The 19,795-nt window shown below is 40.9% G+C and overlaps 1 protein-coding gene across 36 annotated transcripts in view; it reads left to right on the plus strand.

Annotated features, from left to right (window-relative positions):
• The first annotated feature begins 2,539 nt into the window (after positions 1–2,539).
• Positions 2,540–19,795, plus strand: part of madd (MAP-kinase activating death domain) — an 81,676-nt gene continuing 64,420 nt past the window's right edge. For 4 of the 36 annotated variants that reach the window (XM_061761726.1, XM_061761837.1, XM_061761920.1 and 1 more), the window contains exons 1-4: positions 4,124–4,581; positions 9,187–9,402; positions 12,669–13,307; positions 18,901–19,204. In XM_061761726.1, coding sequence (XP_061617710.1) covers positions 9,344–9,402; positions 12,669–13,307; positions 18,901–19,204 — 1,002 coding nt within the window. In that variant the 5' untranslated portion in view covers positions 4,124–4,581; positions 9,187–9,343. Of the gene's footprint in view, positions 3,300–4,113; positions 4,582–9,186; positions 9,403–12,668; positions 13,308–18,900; positions 19,205–19,795 lie in introns of those variants that run through there. The other 32 variants (XM_061761819.1, XM_061761783.1, XM_061761844.1 and 29 more) reach the window with 19 other exon arrangements.

Genomic DNA, 19,795 nt, shown 5'->3' on the forward strand with positions numbered 1-19,795 from the left:
CATGATGCCCAATTTTGATTATTATTTTTTTAATCAGATCTTTTATGCATCGTTTACATTACAAGGACAAAGTGGATTGTCTGTTGTGTATGGAAGACGTCCGTGATGTCAAAACGCATGCTTTCAAACGAGGACGTTTACGGAGGTATATACAGCCCCGCGTATAGGTCTCGTCATGACTTATTTGTGACGTTTTCAAGGATTTTGTACAACCGAAGCCAACATTTTATTATATTTATCAGGGAAGCCAACATTTTATTATATTTATCAGTTCTAAAACACCTTCTCGCCACTGACTGTTTTCTATTTCGCCTGCCATTGCCGTTTTGTGGCTTGTTTTGTCGAACTATTTTGACGTTTGTCGCCTTTTGATGGCGTATATGTCGACTGCACGCCCCGTGAGCGTCCATAATGCACTTCCGTCGGATACGTTCCGATTTATAGCCACATATGAAAGAGACCTGGGGCGTATATGAAAAAATCGGGGCTGTACTGGTCACATTGACGAAAAAAAAAAAGAAATCTGATACGTCTTATTGGCCCAAAAATTCTGAATTGACCTGGAGTGCGAACACAGCCCCAGTGTATTAACAGATGGCAATCGAAAACATCCCCTCTGGTCAGATTGGTGGACGGAATTGGGGCACATTTGTCTGTAACTTCAGATTTAAGGCAAATTCTGGTTGCAGCTGTTGTTTCATGTTTTGCTGCTGCTGCATAGCTTGGCTTTGCATCAGCTGGCCTAAACTTGAATACTGCAATAAAAAGCGACAAAAACGAGGTTTCTTAGACAGTATTATATGAAAGTGAATTGGACTTCTACCAACCAATGTTAATATACAACCCCAATTCCAATGAAGTTGGGACGTTGTGTTAAACATAAATAAAAACAGAATACAATGATTTGCAAATCATGTTCAACCTATATTTAATTGAATACACTACAAAGACAAGATATTTAATGTTCAAACTGATAAACTTTATTGTTTTTAGCAAATAATCATTAACTTAGAATTTTATGGCTGCAACACAAAGCTGGGACAGGTGGCAAAAAAGACTGAGAAAGTTGAGGAATGCTAATCAAACACCTGTTTGGAACATCCCACAGGTGAACAGGCTAATTGGGAAAGGGTGTGTGCCATGATTGGGTATAAAAGGAGCCTCCCTGAATTGCTCAGTCATTCACAAGCAAAGATGGGGCGAGGTTCACCTCTTTGTGAACAAGTGCATGAGAAAATAGTCGAACAGTTTAAGGACAATGTTCCTCAACGTACAATTGGCACTGCATCAAAAACCGACATCAATGTGTAAAGGATATCACCACATGAGTTCAGGAACACTTCAGAAAAGCAATGTCAGGAAATACAGTTCACCTGTCATCGTGACCAGTTGTCACGATGACATTTCGCAAACACTCCCTTACATCAAATTATCTGATAAATATAATCAAAAATCAATAAGATAATTTGAATTAATATATATTTTAGATAGGGCAGCTGACTGGTTAGCACATCTGCCTCACAGTGCTGAGGACGAGGGTTCAAATCTGGCCTCGTCTGTGTGGAGTTTGCATGTTCTCGCTGTGCCTGCTTGGGTTTTCTCCGGGTACTCCGGTTTCCTCACATCCCAAAAACATGCACACTAGGTTAATTGAGGACTCTAAATTGCCCGTAGGTGTGAATGTGAGTGTGATTGGTTGTTTGTCTATACAGTGGGTACGGAAAGTATTCAGACCCCCTTAAATTTTTCACTCTTTGTTATATTGCAGCCATTTGCTAAAATCATTTAAGTTCATTTTTTTCCTCATTAATGTACTCACAGCACCCCATATTGACAGAAAAAAACGGAATTGTTGAAATTTTTGCAGATGTATTAAAAAATAAAAACTGAAATATCACAGCTATAAGTATTCAAACCCTTTGCTGTGACACTATATTTAACTCGGGTGCTGTCCATTTCTTCTGATCATCCTTCAGATGGTTCTACACCTTCATTGGAGTCCAGCTGTAATTGATTATACTAATTGGACTTGATTAGGAAAGCCACACACCTGTCTATATAAGACCTTACAGCTCACAGTGCATGTCAGAGCAAATGAGAATCATGAGGTCAAAGGAACTGCCTGAAGAGCTTAGAGAGAGAATTGTGCCAAGGCACTAGTAGTGGGAAAGTGAAGCTTCATGAAGCACTGAGGCTTTCCTAACAATTGTGCCGAAAAAGATTCAAAGATTCAGTGACTGTGACATCTGGTGGACAACTGAAGCCATAGCAACCTCTAAAGAGCACGACTGAAGCACTGACACTGTTTCCCATGACAGCAATAAAAGTGCAGAAAAGTCTGTATGGTCATTCAAGGTTTTTTTTCATTCATACCAAATAATGATTATATCGTCATTACAATAAAATATTCAAAATATATCCCCTATACTTTAAAACACATTCCAGATTAACCCAAAGAATAAATGCAAATTATATTTAATGTGGTTAAATATTGGTTACTGTACTGTTTCTGTAACTGTACTAAAAGTCCCTAACAGGATTAGAGATCCTTCCTACTTTGCAAATGATTATGGTGTGTGAATTCAGAAACATTGTGTGTGTGTGTGTGTGGTGTTTTTAAGGAAAACCTTTAAAGGTAATGGTTTGTCATTTGGGGACTTGTATGGTTGACTTGCCAAAATACTCTCACTCTCCAGATCTCTATCTCCTCACAACCCCATTTTGAAGCATAATGATGCATCTTGTATAGATAGTATGGCGCCAAACCACTCAAATATGTCAAACCTGTCAAACTTTCATTGGCTGAGAATGCGTTGAAACGCCATGAGCCAATGAAAAGCTTCGAAACATTTTGAAGGAATGAAGCGCAAAGCGAAACAGCAATGACGTTCGATCGGTCACGTGACACTGGTGTTTTGATACAAGCTCCGACACAGTGTTTCGAATCACTCCGCTTCAGGAAGAGTGACACAAGCGCCAAAGCCTCGGTATCATTTGTCCATCACTATAAGTCACAGATCTGGCCAAGGTTAAAAAAAAAATTCTGCTGCACTTAAGGTTCATAAGAGCACAGTGGCCTCCATGATCCCTAAATGGGAGCCAAAGATCACTGTGGCTGAGCTCCAGAGATGCAGTCGGGAGATGGGAGAAAGTTCTAGAAAGTCAACCATCACTGCAGCCCTCCACCAGTCCGGGCTTTATGGCAGAGTGGCCCGACGGAAGCCTCTGACGGAAGTGCAAGACACATGAAAGCCCGCATGGAGTTTGCGGGGGGGAAACACCTGAAGGACTCCAAGATGGTGAGAAATAAGGGTCTGAATACTTATGGCTGTGTGATATTTCAGTTTTTCTTTTTTAATAAATATGCACAAATTTCAACAATTCTGTTTTTTTCTGTCAATACGGGGTGCTGTGTGTACATTGATAAGGGGGGGGGGGGGGGGGGGTGGAGTTAAATTATTTTAGCAAATGGCTGCAATATAACAAAGTGTGAAAAATTTAAGGGGATCTGAAAACTCCGAAACCACTGGATGTGGCCGGCGACCAGTTCATGGTGTACCCCGCCTCTTGCCCAGACAGCTGGGATTGGCTCAGCACGCCCCCGACACCCGAGTGAGGATAAGCGGTATGGAAAATGGATAGATGGATGGGGTTTTGAGTTTTTCCTTGCCTGGTGGGAGAGACTCTTTTGTGAATAGGGGCTATCCTAATAAACTTGACAAGAACAAATGGCTTAATTAATGGACTCGATGTAAATGCTCAGGGGGTTGGATTTAAGAACGAACATATATGGCCAACAGGCCGTACTTCGCCCACCTCTGTGTTAACCGGTGCATTACTACTATCAACTGTGAGGGATCAGTTCACGTCAGTAAAATTTAAAAGTACAGAAGTTAACCAAGACAAAAAGACAATGTTGCTATTGCTATAAAATAGCCGTTCGTGCTTAGTCGCATTGGGGCTCGTGTTGCCATCATGCAACTGTCTCTAATTACAATTCGCAATGGCGTCAACATTATACATAATGAGGTTAATTTCGGCTTACACAAAAGATTTAACGAAAGTCTCTTGACGCATAGAAGTGTTCATAATTCAGTTGTTGATTGCAAAATATTCCGACGGCGAAACGTCACCATACGATTTGCATACTATAAGGCTCATATCCATTGGTAATTTGCATATCAGGCGTGGTGTTTATACGTTGGCTGTCAGAGGAGCATATTTTTTGAGTGTTAAACTCCCAAGTTCCACGAGGCTTGCTGTAGCTTCCGTTCAAGAACTCGAGCTCGCAGCATGCGGATTGAGGAACTCCCAACTCTTGCTGTCAGATGCGGATGAAGAGGAGGATGTTGTGAAGGCGCACTTCGCATCCATTTAACTATGCCGCCTACGTATGGTTCGACGAAGCCGGGCTTTTCAGACGACGCCTGTTCCTTGCCTCGTTAAATGGTACGCCGCATTGAGAGAGGCCCAGGACGATTCAGACGCGACTGCTCCTCTGTGTCTGTCCAAGAAGGGCATCTACTACGCAGGCCGACTGTCACCACAGCTGGTTAGCCGCTAGGCAGCTATTGCTAGCAGGTAAGGATGCAACGATGTCAACAAATGACTTCTGCGCTTCATAGTGTTTTGACCACATCGGCCTCGTTTTAAGATTTGCACAAGTATTGTGTATACTAAAGGATAACGCTACTAGTAGCAGCTAACTAGCTAATCCAATGGTGACGTAGAAAAGCACCAAGCTCGTAGTGGGGGCGATAGATGCGAACAGAAGTCAAGACAAGGCCGGACGGAGATAATACTGCTATCTTAAAAATATGATAACAACCATAAAGAGCTACACCGATTATTCCATCAGCATTGATGAGTAGATTGTCACAGCTGCCTCCTCGGTGTTTTTACCGCAGTCTCAACAATTGGGTTATTTCATTCGACGTTATACTTTTACATGGGTATACTTTTGTCTTGTGTTCACGTATTGACATTTGCAGTTGTAATAGACTGGCTTTAATCGACATGGCATGACTGACCGATTTGATTTGGAATATCAATTAAAATAGCAATTTCTCTTCAGTGCTGTTTTTCTCCCATCCACCCAGCTATGGAAGTTGCTGTCTTACATAAACTCTGTATTAGGTGACGCTGTAATGTTTAGGCATGGCCATTGCTGTAATGCATGGATGGGACTTGTCAAAGTGAGCCCTCAAAAAGCCTGCAGAGGAACAGATAACCCTCAATAATGAGGAATACATGGACCTCAATAATGAGGAATACATGGACCTATGATTTGTCTGGATATAGATTTAGGATTTGTTTCTTGAGGAAATATTTGATTTAGAAATAATCTGTACCACCTAGTGCTACCATCCTGAAACCTTAATAAAGCCCAAACCCAATAACTTTGGCAAATGTATTAAGCTGTCAAAATGATGTGCTGTCTGTATTATCTGTATTAAAAAGTGTGGGTGGGCAATTGAAATGCCTGTTTGTTACTGTACTGTAATAAATGCAGATCTTTAATCTTTGTCTTTAAACTTGAACTTGCAATTTTCGTCAGTCTTTATCTGTCACATGAAGTAATCCTATTCTTTTCTTAAATGTATTTTTAATTTATAACCAATATAATCCAGTCACTCGAGGAAATACAGCTCACACTGACTAGTTTAATTCATTCCTTGACCATGCTCAAAACACTCTTATTACAAATATTCTGCAATTGAAATGAATTGACATGCCAGCAATCTGTTCCAGCCCCTGAAAAAACAATATTTTTTTTAATGAGAAAAACAGCACTCTTTATAATACTGCATTATACTTTATAAAACATTAAGTATTGACATAATTAGAATAAAAAAGAATTAAGCGTTATTTTGTCACTGCAATGCACATTGTGCTGCTCATTCAGGTGTGCATGCATTGGCCACCTGGATGCAGTCTACATGGGGATATATGGTGCTGGAGAATCGGCTCCTCGGGTTCTCAATACAGAAGTAATATTACTTGTTTTTCACAGAGGATAAAGAGCAAGGTCAATTCCTTTGTTTTTGTTGTATTACTGAAGACATTTGGGTTTCAGATCAAAAGATGACTATGAGACAAAAGTTCAGAATTCCATCTTTTATTTCATGGTATTTATATCTAGATGTGTTAAACAACTCGGCACCTTTTGTTTGAACCCACCCACTTTTCAAGTGAGCAAAAGTATTGGAACATGTAACTGATGGGTGTTTGTAGTTGCTCAGGTGTTGCATTTTAGAGTGATTGCTGAAACATTAGTGCTTGTTTTTGGCTTTGGGTTTCACCTGTGAAAAGTGCATTTGCTGTTGAGCAAACATGAAGACCAGAGCGTTGTCTATGGGAGAAAAGCAAACCATTTTGAAGCTGAGAGAAGAGGGAAAATCGATCTGAGCTATTGCACAAACATTGGACATAGCCAATACAACAATTTGGAATGTCCTGAAAAAGAGAGAAACTACTGGTGTACTGAGCAACAGACATCGAACAGGTCGGTCAAGGGTGTCAACAACAGTTAATGACAGAAACATTATTAGACCTGTGAAGAAACAGCCAAAAAGGACAGTCAGTGACTTCACTGCCAAACTCCACAGGGAGGGGTGAAGGTATCACAATCCACTTTTCGAAGAAGACTTCGAGAGAAGAAATATACAGGCAATACTAGAAGATCCAAACCACTCATCTGCAAAAATAATCTGAAGGCCAGATTGGATTTTGCAAAGAAGTACAGAGATAAGACACAAATGTTTCGGAACACAGTTTTATGGACTAATGAGACCAAGATTAACCTCTACCAAAGTGATGGAAAGGCCAAACTATGGAGAAAGAAAGGATCTGCGTATGATCCAAAACACACAAGCTCATCTGTGAAGCATGGTGGAGGTAATGTCATGGCTTGGGCTTGCATGGCTCCTTCTGGAACGGGCTCAGTAGTCTTTATTGAGGATGTAACTCATGATGGTAGCAGCAGAATGAATTAAGTCAACAAAACCATTTTGTCTGGCAATTTACAGAAAAATGCATCCAAACTAATCAGGAGAAGCTTCCTCATGCAACAAGACAACGACCCAAAACACACTGCCAACACAACAAAGGACTTCATCTGGGGGGAAAAGTGTAAGGTCTTAGACTGACCAAGTCAATCACCGGACCTTAACCCAATAGAGCATGCCTTTTACCTCCTAAAGAGGAGACTGAAGGGAGAAAGCCCCAGAAACAAATGAGAACTGAAAGAGGCTGCAGTAAATGCCTGGAAGAGTATTTCAAATGAAAAATGCAACAGTCTGGTGAAGTCAATGGATCGCAGGCTTGATGCAGTTATTGCAAGTAAGGGTTATGCCACCAAATATTAAATGTTTTTCACTTTAAGTTAATTTAATAATGTCTGTTCCAATGCTCTTGCTCACTTGAAATGTTGGTGCCTTCAAACAAAAGGTGCTCTGTCCTGAGTTGTTTAACACCTCTAGATGTAAATACCATGAAATAAAAGCTGGAATTCTGAACGTTTGTCTCATTCATCTTTTGATCTGAAACCCAAATTTCTTCAGTATACAAGAAAATTGACATTGCGATTCAAATACTTTTGGAGGGGACTGTACAACCAAATCACACAGGTGCAGGCATGCATTGAGAGATTCAGAGGTTTGCAAACTAGTGCTGCACCACTTGAGGTGGGGGGGTGGGGCCAATCCCTTGCTCAAGGGCACCTTGACAGTAGCGAGCAAGCAGTCGAGCATCTCTCCAAGAGCTAGTTTCCATTTTTACTTTTGTTGGCAGTGGGACTCAAACCTCTACCCTCCGACTCCAAAGATTAGCTGACACGTTCTCCTGTTTATCAGCTCCAGCATTCGCACATTGAAGATTGCCGCATCCACTGTGTCATTTAATAACTCACAGCCACTGTGGTTTGTCATATTAGTGTGCCATGAGAAATTGTGGGTACAATATATTCCAGCTAGTCGTGATGTGCGTCTTTTTGAATATCAGTATAGCTTTTGCAGTACAATATGTTGGTTAGTCACGTCATATGTGATACTGTTTTATCATGATGTAACCTTAACAGAGTGTTTGTTTGTCAATGGGATAAAATGCATCACATTAAAAAAACAACTAGGTATACTTTATGATCTCAGTTGTCCACATTTGTTTGTAGTTTAGCAATGCGTTCTGTAATAGGAAGCTCATAAACCTGGGGACAAGCTTTGTTTGCACAGCTGCCGTTGTAAGTGTTTAACAGCCATAATGTCTGGTGTGGAAGGAAGACAATGGTTAATTTGTGTAAAACAGATTTTTTTTTTTTTTTAAAGTAAAAATTTACACTTTAGATACTGCTGTGTCTTGTTAATACATTGACAGTTGTTTCTATTTTAGACTTTGAAGGAAACGCAAACTCCACAAAGACCCATAAGCAGCTCACGTTATTCGTTAAAGGTCCCATATTTTGGCTATTTAGACCTCCATAGAGTGACTCTCTAACATGGACTTAGTATAAATGTGTCAATTTCATATATAAAAAAGCATCTATACATATATAATAAGATAAATAAAATAGATGAAGAAAAAAGCAACAATAAATCACATTCGGAATCATTTGAAAGTGCATGGTGCACACATTTTGTTACGGTTTGCTTAGCAGTCACAATATATATTTTTTTCATCATCAAAAAACATTTCAGTAAAAAAACATGCATAAAGTCGTGACGTATCGTGTGAAGAAACTTTTCCGAACAAAAATGTTGCCTACTGGGCTGAGTACCTTTTTATTATATTGCTTTACCAAGTGATATGTCAGGAAAGTGTACAAATTATGAATTCGTATCAAACTTGACTGAAATGTTTTGTCGTCATAACAAGGTTTCTTTTCCTCACTGCTAATAAATAATATCTCCCCACACCTTGCAGAATATCAGCTGTAGTATTTAATTTAAATTGGTTCTGAATGGTTTAAAATGTAGGACTGCCGTTGACCTTGGAAGATTTAGTTGTGACCAATCAAACATATTGTTGTGTGTGTGTGATCTGTTGTTAATGTAAAGGTTAGTTAGTAGTAGTATTCTTAACTGATAACCAGTCATTCTGTTTTGTATTACTTAACAAGCATGGTGTATTTTGTATGACAACGGACAAATATTTGTTTTCCCCTTGTATCATAACCCCTGTCTAATATTACAGGTTTGTCCAAGGAATTCCAGAACCTTCAAAATGATTATCAAGGCATGGTGTTTCCCAATACAATTGAAATTTCCCAGCTCTGGTTGAAATCCACCACTGACTAACAATTGACCAATCATCACGGATGACGTGAAATACAAGACGTGGTCAAGCCAAAATGGAGAAAAAGAAACCGTGCTCACGACTCCTCGACTACTTGGTGGTGGTTGGTGCAAGGTAAGGATTTGATTTGGTCTAAAAATGACATTTGGACCACAATTAAACGGTAACATTTTGCCCTGAAATAGAAATAATAATTTACTGGACATGTTCGGATTTGTCTACAGTAAGGCATTATTACACATTAGATGAAGCAAAACTGTTGAAAATCTGCCAGAAATTACATACGTCAACCTGTCGCTTTTCTACAATCAGCAGAAAACAGTTTTTCTTAAGTAGATGAACGAAATCTTATGCATCTTAAATTCCATTTTTGTTTGAGTTTCTCCTGAAGTTTTACTCATACATGTAAGCCCCCAAAGACAAGCACAGTAGTTGTTTGTGTCAACTGTTGCCAGAGAAAATAATTTAAATCAGTGAGTGTTCAGCAAAGAACTGTTCATCGTGTAAAGGCCTTTTCACACTCACTTGCTCAGTATGAAAGGCAAAGCGCAACGACGACACCAACGCGGGTGCGGCCATCCCATATTTGGAAGTGGTGACGCAACAGCCTAGGAGGAAGTCTGGAGGGTTTCCTCGCTGAGTGGACCGCAACTCTGCAATATGTATTTGTCATTGTTGGAAAAGAGAGCCCTAACTTTGCTTATTTGAAGGAGCCAGAGGTGATGCACCAGCAAAAAAAAAAAGGAATGAGAATATCCCATACTAATTTCACTAATTTTTTTTAAACGTGTTGAGAGCGCTTCGAGGTGTCTTTCAGCAGGGAGGTTTGAAAGGGAGTTTGAAGGCATCCCGCAGAGACGTCTCGGTGTATTATTTTTCCATTTGCCCAAAGTTTGGTATAGCGCGACACTGCAATTATTGTGCCTGCCTCCATTTCCCCCTTGACATTTACAGTACAATTTCGCCAAAATAGCACTCAAATCACTCCGCCAGCCCTGCTCCCATTGGAGGTGCTTTTTGACGGCATCGTGTCAACGCTCCCGAATAAAAAAAAATTCTATCAGATTACGCGACTGAGTGTCCGATGCCCTCTGCATTGATGAGACGCTCGGTTTCATGTCAAAACGCGCTGACGCCCCCTCAGCACACACACAATGAATGGAAAAGTTGGAGTTGAGTGTAATGGTGGTTCAGGTTCTGGGTTCAAATCGGCATGACTTCTTTGCTTGCCTTGATCACATCTCTCGACTGTTGTGATTGTTTTCTTATAGGGCTGCACAATTATGGCGAAAATAATAATCACGATTATTTTGATCGATTGTAATGACATATTAACCACAATTATTAAAATATTTATTTTTATTGCATTACTTTACAACAAACTGTAGAGTTTTCAGTACAAAAAAATCGTTAAATAAGAATAAATGATAGATAATTACCCATCCATTTCCTGTACTGCTTATCTTCAAGAAATTCAAATCTACCAAGAAATTCAAATCTACCAAGAGCTAACTGAATACATATACTAACTATTACAGTGTGCAATCATGAATTGCAACTTAATGGAAGCAAATGCAGTTTATGCGTAAAAGGCAATGTTAGGCTGCAAGCACAGACCTTTCATTTGAAAATACCCGTCAGTGTAGTGATTAGTCAAAGACAAGTACGGCTCCATTATTCTGATGACCATTTGTGGTCGCAAACTGCAAAGGAGTCGACAGTTGTGATCTATTTACTTGCAGCGTTTTTCATTACGGTCCGGCTAGCCTCCAGTCGAAGTCAAGGCAGCCGCTACAACGATTGTTAATAGTATGCGTTACGGTAACACGCTGCCAATGTGCTTCGAGGGCCAACTTAAAAATAAAAGCCTCATATATTAAGACATTGGACATCAATGCCATTTTAGGCTTTTATTTTGAAGTTGACACCGGGGCATGTTGCCGGCGTGTTACTGTAATGCTCAGTTTGAACAATTGTTCTGCAGGTTACCTTAAACTTTTCGACTGCAGGCTGGCCTGACCCCAGTCATTGTTCATACAGTGTATTTAATGCCACTTTGGATAAATAATTGCACGGGGGGATCACATGTTCCTTGTCCAGTGTTTTGCTGTTTTTTTGCAGTTTTTTTTTTTAGATGGCCGAACAGATTAGTTGTTACCTACCTTGCACAGCAGACAACTCTGCTACACTCTTAACATATGGCTTCTTGTTTAAAGTCTCCTGCCTTGAATCAAAACCTGTTCCGAAAACAGATGTCGATCCCTTTCCGAGGTGCTACCTCCAATCTTTGCGGTACTTGCTTCTCCAGCATGATTTACTCTCGTAATTCCACTGAGACTGAGAGGCTACAGCTGCAAAGAGTGCTGTATAGGGAGCTCAACGAAGCGTTCGCTCCCTGGTGGCTGGCTGACTAAGTTGAGAAAGTGCTTCATAGCCTCAGAGCCCGCATTTTAAATGTTTAAAAAAATAAATAAATAAATCGATGACGATCAGACTTATTTAATTGTGGCAGCCAAAATCGTGATCACGATTAAAATCCCACTAATTGTGCAACCCTATTTTCTTAGAATCCGTTATCATCTTTACTACCACTGTTTTTACAGAAATATCAGTTCAGTGTCAAACCTTACACAAATATTTCTAACAAAGTTAAGGTTGATTGGCACTGGATACTACTGGGTTCAACGCTGACATCCCACCTTCCAAATAGCACACGTGCTACTAAAATTAACAGAAGGGTTAAGAATTGAAATAAGTTCCCAGGTGTCTTAAAAACTGTCATCAAAATACCTCAAGGATCATGAATTATAGCACACCTTTCACAATTAGCCTTTTTTGTTCCTGCCTGAGGCAATGAGCCACTGTTCACACTGCCCCCTCCTACTGTGGACTGTGCCAATCTTTTTGTTACCATGAGAACTATGGGCACCCCTAGGGTGTTATTGTTTTGCTATGTTAACCCCCCCAAATCTAAAAAAAGTGAATGCTAAATGTGAAGCTCACGCCAGCTCCCATAAAGACAGTTAAAGCATTGATTGTATTTTTAGTTTCGTGGAGGCAGCACTTCATCACCAAGCCGCAAAATTACACCTGTCTATTAGTGTAGCAGATCTGTGCATGTAGCATGTTGGTCCTTTCTGTCTCTTTTAATGTATTTATTTGTGTTGGTTGAGCAGACGCGAGTTTGTTCATGTCACCGATCTGTGTACTTTGATGACATTGGGCAATTTGTACAGTTTCTAAAAATATTCCAGTATTATGGTGTACGGTACAATGTCAGTTTTTTTGTAATTAGCACCAGGGTTACTAAATGTATTTTGCAATCATGTCACACAAATGTTACTGTACATTACAAATATGCTTGTCCATCTCACCTCTAGGCAACCAAGTAGCGATAGTGTGGCCCAGACCCCTCAGCTCCTCCGCCGATACCCACTGGAGGACCACCAAGACTTTCCACTCCCACCGGATGTGGTCTTCTTTTGCCAACCAGAAGGCTGCCTTAGTATACGCCAGCGTAGGGTTAGCCTTCGTGACGACTCCTCTTTTGTTTTTACTCTGACTGACAAGGACTCAGGAATTACTCGCTACGGAATCTGTGTCAACTTTTACCGATCTTTTCAGCGTGGGCATCACCGTACCCGTGTGGACAAGAGTGGTCAAATAGAGACTGCAACACAAAGCGGGGACAGCACGAGTGAAGGCTCTGATGGGAGTACTGGAGGCCAGTCTTCTGGGTTATCACCATCCAACAAAGCTGAGTCGGTGCCTCAGTCTGCTTCTGGAGAGGATAGTGAACCACCCACTACTAAGCTAAATGCTGGAAAGGCTGCACAACTCAGGCGAAATGAAAGGATGGCTGCCAGGAATCGCAACAGTACATTGACCTCATTGTGTATACTCAGCCACTACCCGTTCTTCTCCACCTTCAGAGAATGCTTATATATCCTCAAGAGGATGGTAGACTGTTGCAGTCAGAGGCTAACGCAGCGTGCTGGACTGCCCCGTACATTCCAAAGGTGAGAAATGTTTGATTCTCCCATGTTTCTGGTTTCTAAGCCTCCAGGATTTTGAAGTTTCACAATTCATTTTGGGCAAATGACATCCTTTTATGATTAAGAATGTTAAAATGTTTTACAATTGTTGTTAGAATGACTTCCATGTCCATATATAAACAGAACTTGCTGTCATGTTCTTGTGTTCCTGTAACATCAGCACAGCGTGTTGCTATGATTGATCACTTGATTGCAACTCCCTGGTTCTCCTTGGCTTTCACACAAATTCACCATGCTGATAAAACCTCAAAACACAAACACACTGTCTCATGAATAGTCACGAGAAGACAGTTTTACTTGTGCACGCATGCATACACACATTTAAGAAAGCTGTCAAATTCATTTTGTGAAGACATACATATACCTGTATTGAAAATTAGTTTTTTTAAAAGACAGACTTGGTAAGGAAGTCTAATGGTATATTTAGTTTTTGTATGCATTTTTTTGACTTGGCTCATAAATGAAGGATTTTCCACAAATTAAGCGACTTGAATCAGTCATATTGAAGACAACCAGAACGATACTTCCTGAAACTGGAAGTTAGTATCATTTATCCACTTGAAAGGGCCCTTATCACTGGAATCATCATGCAGAACAGAATAAGTTTGTGTTACCTCTATTTGGCTTACTCGTGATAGCAAGTTTTGGAGTGACAAAGTCTTAATTGTCCTGGGTGACTGCATTCTCCCAATACACCGCTGTCATTTTAGTGCTAAAACCACCATATCTTCTCTTTGGGATTGTAAATGTGTTGTAACATCCACTAGTTCTGCATCATGAGGCATACTCTGTACTTGTGTGACAACTTCAAAAAGCAACGCGACCCAGAGGACAGCAGATAATTGTTCTGTTTGACATGGTTGTTTGAAATGTCAGGCAATGACAGAGAAGGGCGAAGAGGCATCATATTGTGGCTGCAAGCATTTGTTGCAGTGATGCTATGGACAGATTGAGGTCTCTGGTTGCCTTTGGTCCAGCTAATGATTTTTCTCACTCTGTCACAGACACACCAATCACCACGCTAGAATGGGCTTAATGGCATTGTGTCTATGCTTGTATACGTGCTGCACATGAAGCCCGTCTGCTATACAGTACTGTGCAGTGGAACCTCAATTTATTGGACTAATAGGAGGAGGGATCATCCGTTAAAACCTTCTGTCCGTTAATTTGAAGCAGTTTTTTTTTGTGTGGCCTAAAAGCACCCAGTACAGTACTAAATTATTGTAAATGAATTAGGCCTGCAACCAACAATTATTCTAATAGTCGATTAATGTTTTTGGTTAATCGATTAATCAGATAAAAAATAAAAATCCATCCCTTTACTCAAAAATGAGACATTTCAAATTGGCAGTGCAGAAAAGTACACACACAGGTTGTTGCATGCACATTCCAGAGCCCTTAAAGTCATTTGACATTATGATTTAAAACATTTTTTTACCAAACGTTCAAGAAAGTCTTACTTTATAGAGTTCAAAGCAAATTTATTTATAGTGGGTACGGAAAGTATTCAGACCCCCTTAAAATGTAACATTTTCACTTTTTTTTTTGTATTGCAAACATTTGCTAAAATCATTTAAGTCAATTTCTTTCCTCGTTAATGTACACACAGCACCCAATATTGACAGAAAAAAAATGGAATTGTTGAAATCTATGCAGAATTATTAAAAAAGAAAAACTAGTATTCAGACCCTTTGCTGTGACACATTTTAAATCGGGTAGTGTCCATTTCTTCTGATCATCCTTGAGATGGTTCTACACCTTCATTGGAGTCCAGCTGTGTTTGATTCTACTGATTGGAATTGCTTAGGAAAACCACAGACCTATATAAGACCTTACAGCTCATGAGAATCATGAGGTCAAAGGAACTGCCTGAAGAGCTCAGAGACAGCATTGTGGCAAGGCACAGATCTGGCCATGGTTACAAAAAAATTTCTGCTGCACTTAAGGTTCCTAAGAGCACTGTGGCCTCCATAATCCTTAAATGGAAGACATTTGGGACGACCAGAACCCTTCCTAGAGCTGGCCGTCCGGCCAAACTGAGCAATCGGGGGAGAAGAGCCTTTGTGAGAGAGGTAAAGAAGAACCCAAAGATCACTGTGGCTGAGCTCCAGAGATGCAGTCGGGATATGGGAGAAAGTTCTAGAAAGTCAACCATCACTGCAGCCCTCCACCAGTCGGGGCTTTATGGCAGAGTGGCCCGACGGAAGCCTCTCCTCAGTGCAAGACACATGAAAGCCCGCATGGAGTTTGCAGGGGGAAAAACACCTGAAGGACTCATCACCTGTCCCAACAGTGAAGCATGCTGGTGGCAGCATCATGCTATAGGGGCGTTCTTCAGCTGCAGGGACAGGAAAGATGAATACGGCCAAGTACAGGGATATCCTGGACGAAAACCTTCTCCAGAGTGTTCAGGACCTCAGACTGCGCCGAATGGTCACCTTTCAACAACACAATTACCCTAAGCACACAGCTAAAATAACAGAGTGGCTTCAGAACAACTCTGTGACTGTTCTTGAATGGCCCAGCCAGAGCCCTGACTTAAACCCAATTGAGCATCTCTGGAGAGACCTGAAAATGGCTTTTCACCAGCCAACCTGACAGAACTGGAGAGGATCTGCATGGCAGAGGATCCCCAAATCCAGGTGTAAAAACTTGTTGCATCATTCCCAAAAAGACTCATGGCTGTATTAGCTCAAAAGGGTCTTTCTACTAAATACTGAGGAAAGGGTCTGAATACTTATGGCTGTGTGATATTTCAGTTTTCTTTTTGAATAAATCTGCAAAAATTTCAACAATTACGTTTTTTTTCTGTTAATATGGGGTGCTGTGTGTACATTGAGGGGAAAAAAAACATGGCTGGGTCTTTCAGCATGACAATGACCCCAAACACACCGCCCTAGCAATGAAGAAATGGCTTTGTAAGAAGCATGTCAAGGTCCTGGAGTGGCCCAGGCAGTCTCCAGATCTCAACCCCAAAGAAAGTCTTTGGAGGGTGTTGAAAGTCTGTGTTTCCCAGCGACAACCCCAAAACATCACTGCTCTAGAGGAGATCTGCCGCTGGTGCCAGACACTGTGTCAACATTCTTGCTCCTCATAAAGTTTACAGCAACACTGTGTAGCCACATCCGACAGATGTTCCTTGTGGCCTCCACATGCACCCTGCTGGTTTTCCAGCAGCACACCCCCACACCCTGATTTCCATCCCCCCTGCAATAAAGCACCAATGTTTACACACAGACCAGTTACACAATAAAACCATATATAACATTAACCCCCCCTTTTGATCTCTGCTAATCAGAGATCAACACCCTCTAAACATGCAGCCTAGTTCACCATAATACTCAATAAAGCCCAAACTAAATATAGCAAATATCAAAAACCTTAAGGAAAGGATACAAAGGCGACGTCCAATGGAGCGAGCGCACTCATGGTCTCCACGTCCTCTTTCAAGGACAGCAGCAGATATTGGCCGTGGGGGTCCTTCCCCTCAAAGGCCTTGAGAACAATCTGGAGGATAAGACTCCTGAGACAAGGAATGTTACAACATCCACACAAAGCAAGCACAGCAATGATAACCACGATGGTAGTTGCCAAAGTCAGCATGAGACCGTTCCATTTACCAAACATCCTGTTCAGCAGGCTATGGAATGGGTTCCACTCCAGACATTGATTTAAGTTTAACAGACATTGCATGCAAAACTTTTCTTGGCTCTGGTTCCCACTCGTTCTTCTTCTTTAGTCCAGTACATCTTTTAGACCCGAGTTCGGACACAACTGCGTCATCTAGTACATAGTAGACCCCAGACTATAATAACACATTATACCATAGTTACTGTATCTATATTGTTAAAGCCAACTTCCATATATCTGCCAATGAGGAATTATAAATTATGCAGGGATGTTAATAGATGAGTCGTAATTATTTCCCCTCAATCATATCGTACTCGGCGTCATTGTGACGTTTATGTACTTACTACCATATCATGTGAAATTCCTGGACATTATTGCATTAGACATTCCTATATTGGTCATACTCTGCACCCCACTAGACGTGCACCATTTCTTCCTAAGCTTTCATCCATCCACCGTCCCCTCATGGAGACAGCTTCTCTCCTCCATCCAACCTCCTGCGATGAACCTGCTTCCACCAGAAAACTCCAATAAAAATATAGTGTTGAATCAAAGTTCGGAATTGGAATACTAACCTCCCTTTGGGATGCATTACGAATCAATGTGTCCGCTTTACCCGGGGCACACTTTGTCGACAGCTGTCCCTGGTCCACCCAACAGTAGATGCTACTGGTGGGAGTCAGTACAGAAAAGTTCCCAAAGGCTACTAGCACAGCAAATACACAACAACAGGAATACACAACACCATCCACAATTAAACAGGTCGTCTTCCCCGTTGCAGAGGCACAGCTGACAAGTCCTGCAAACAAGCCCTTTTATAAATTAATCACAACTCTGCAGAAGATGCTCTTGCCAAAGGGGTGGACTACATAATTCCTGTATACATACTCCAGAGAAGGGACAAGTTGGCAATTGTCACCAAACATTATTATTCCCCAATTCATTAACATGTTTCACAAAAGTGTTAATGTCATTAGACCAAGAATCACATAACAATCAGCGTTAAGTCAGCAATACAACAACACTGTCAAGCTACATCCTCCTGGGTGTCCTGAAAAATAGTTATTTCCACAAATCAGAGGCTTCCCCTCTTCATCATGTACACAGTCGCAAAGGTCAGTCATTCAGCAGTCTGTGTAGACCGTACTCTGTCAGTCACACTGTCCTGCCAGCAACTTTTTAGTTTAATTTTTTTTAATAATCTCCCCACCTTTCCTAGTTTACAATACATGACAACAACAACGCATAGTCCTTCGGTGAATGTGTTGAGTGAACGTGAACTTCAGGGATGGATCATTAAATGAATGAGGAAGCACTTGAATGATTTTGTGAAAAAGAACTGAACGATTCGGTGAACGAATCTTTTTAATGAACTGATTCGAATAATTCAGTACACTCAAAAGAACTGCCGTGCCCATCACTAGTTTGGTTGTAAGCATAACACTACCTGCAGAGCACAGCGTGAGACCTCTGGCGCTTACGAGATAAAAACCATAAAGCCTCAGGCAACCGATTCCGAGCCTCGCGATATCCGGTCCACAGCCCTGCAACCGACGTATCTCAGGATTACTGGCGGATTTTTTTACGGTAGTCTAGTCTGCTACCGATACAGTCGTATCTCTCGCCTTTACGAACGGATATCCGGTACCATCGGTTTATCGTTCCCAACCCTAATTAGTACTTGTATTATGATTTTTGATTTACCTGTACATATTATTTTGTATATTAGTGATTATATGTATGTGTTGAAAGGACCCCCTTGAAAATGAGATGATGCATCCCAAGGGGCTATCCTTGACTTGAATAAATATCTAAACAAATACACAGCTTCTTCTGGGGCAGGTGCTTCACTCTGCTTGACTGACTCTTGCTCTTTCACTTGTTGGCATGCTTGTATTTCTCAAAAATACTATTATGTCCTCCACAGAGACACCATGTGGCGGGTGTTCACTGGGGCACTCTCAGTGGAAGAGAAGGGCAGCCAGTTGTTGGCTGACCTGCGGGAAATTGAATCCTGGATATACCGGTTGCAACGTTCACCCATACCATTGGCAGGCCAGAGGCGTGTGGATGTGGAATTGCTGCCCCATGAAATGAAACGCCCCCTCACCTTTGCACTGCCTGATAACTCCCGTTTCTCAATGGTCGATTTTCCCTTGCACTTGCCTTTGGAGTTGCTGGGTGTGGATGCCTGTCTTCAGGTTCTTTCTTGTGTCCTGTTAGAGCACAAGGTAAGAGCAGATCATCATTAATTCCAGGATTTTCATTACTGCTGTGGAATATTAATATATTTTATGCTATATTATACTTCACAGTATCCCATTCTTGTATGTCATCAATTTTGTCACATACGGCTATTACATGTTGGAAAACGCTTTGTCTCTGACTTTGTCTTCACTTTTCACCTTTACAGTCCACTTGCATGTTAAAGCTCTGAAATGAAAATGTTTTAGCTCCATCCAAGATGATTGTGACTTTTTAACATTCGATTGTGTTACATCGCTTGTACTGTTACAAGTACAGTGCCGTTAAAAGTTATTGGGCCCCCTTCTCAAATTCCTATATTTTTGCAGTTTCCCCAAGTTAAGATCATTAAACAAATGTAAATATCAGTCAAACATAACCCAAGTAAATTTAAAATACTGTTTTTAAATGGGGATTGCATTAAGGAGTTACCTGGCCTTTGTGGAAAAACTAATTACCCACCTTGTTAAATAATGAATTAGTTGTGGCTAAACACAATTTTTGGTTAATTTTCACAGATCACACCTGAGCCTGATTACCTCCAGACCTGTTCTATCAAGAAATCACTTAAACAGAAT

The sequence above is a fragment of the Phyllopteryx taeniolatus genome, chromosome 2 (genome assembly GCF_024500385.1).
Source record: "Phyllopteryx taeniolatus isolate TA_2022b chromosome 2, UOR_Ptae_1.2, whole genome shotgun sequence".
NCBI classification, from domain to species: Eukaryota; Metazoa; Chordata; class Actinopteri; order Syngnathiformes; family Syngnathidae; genus Phyllopteryx; species Phyllopteryx taeniolatus.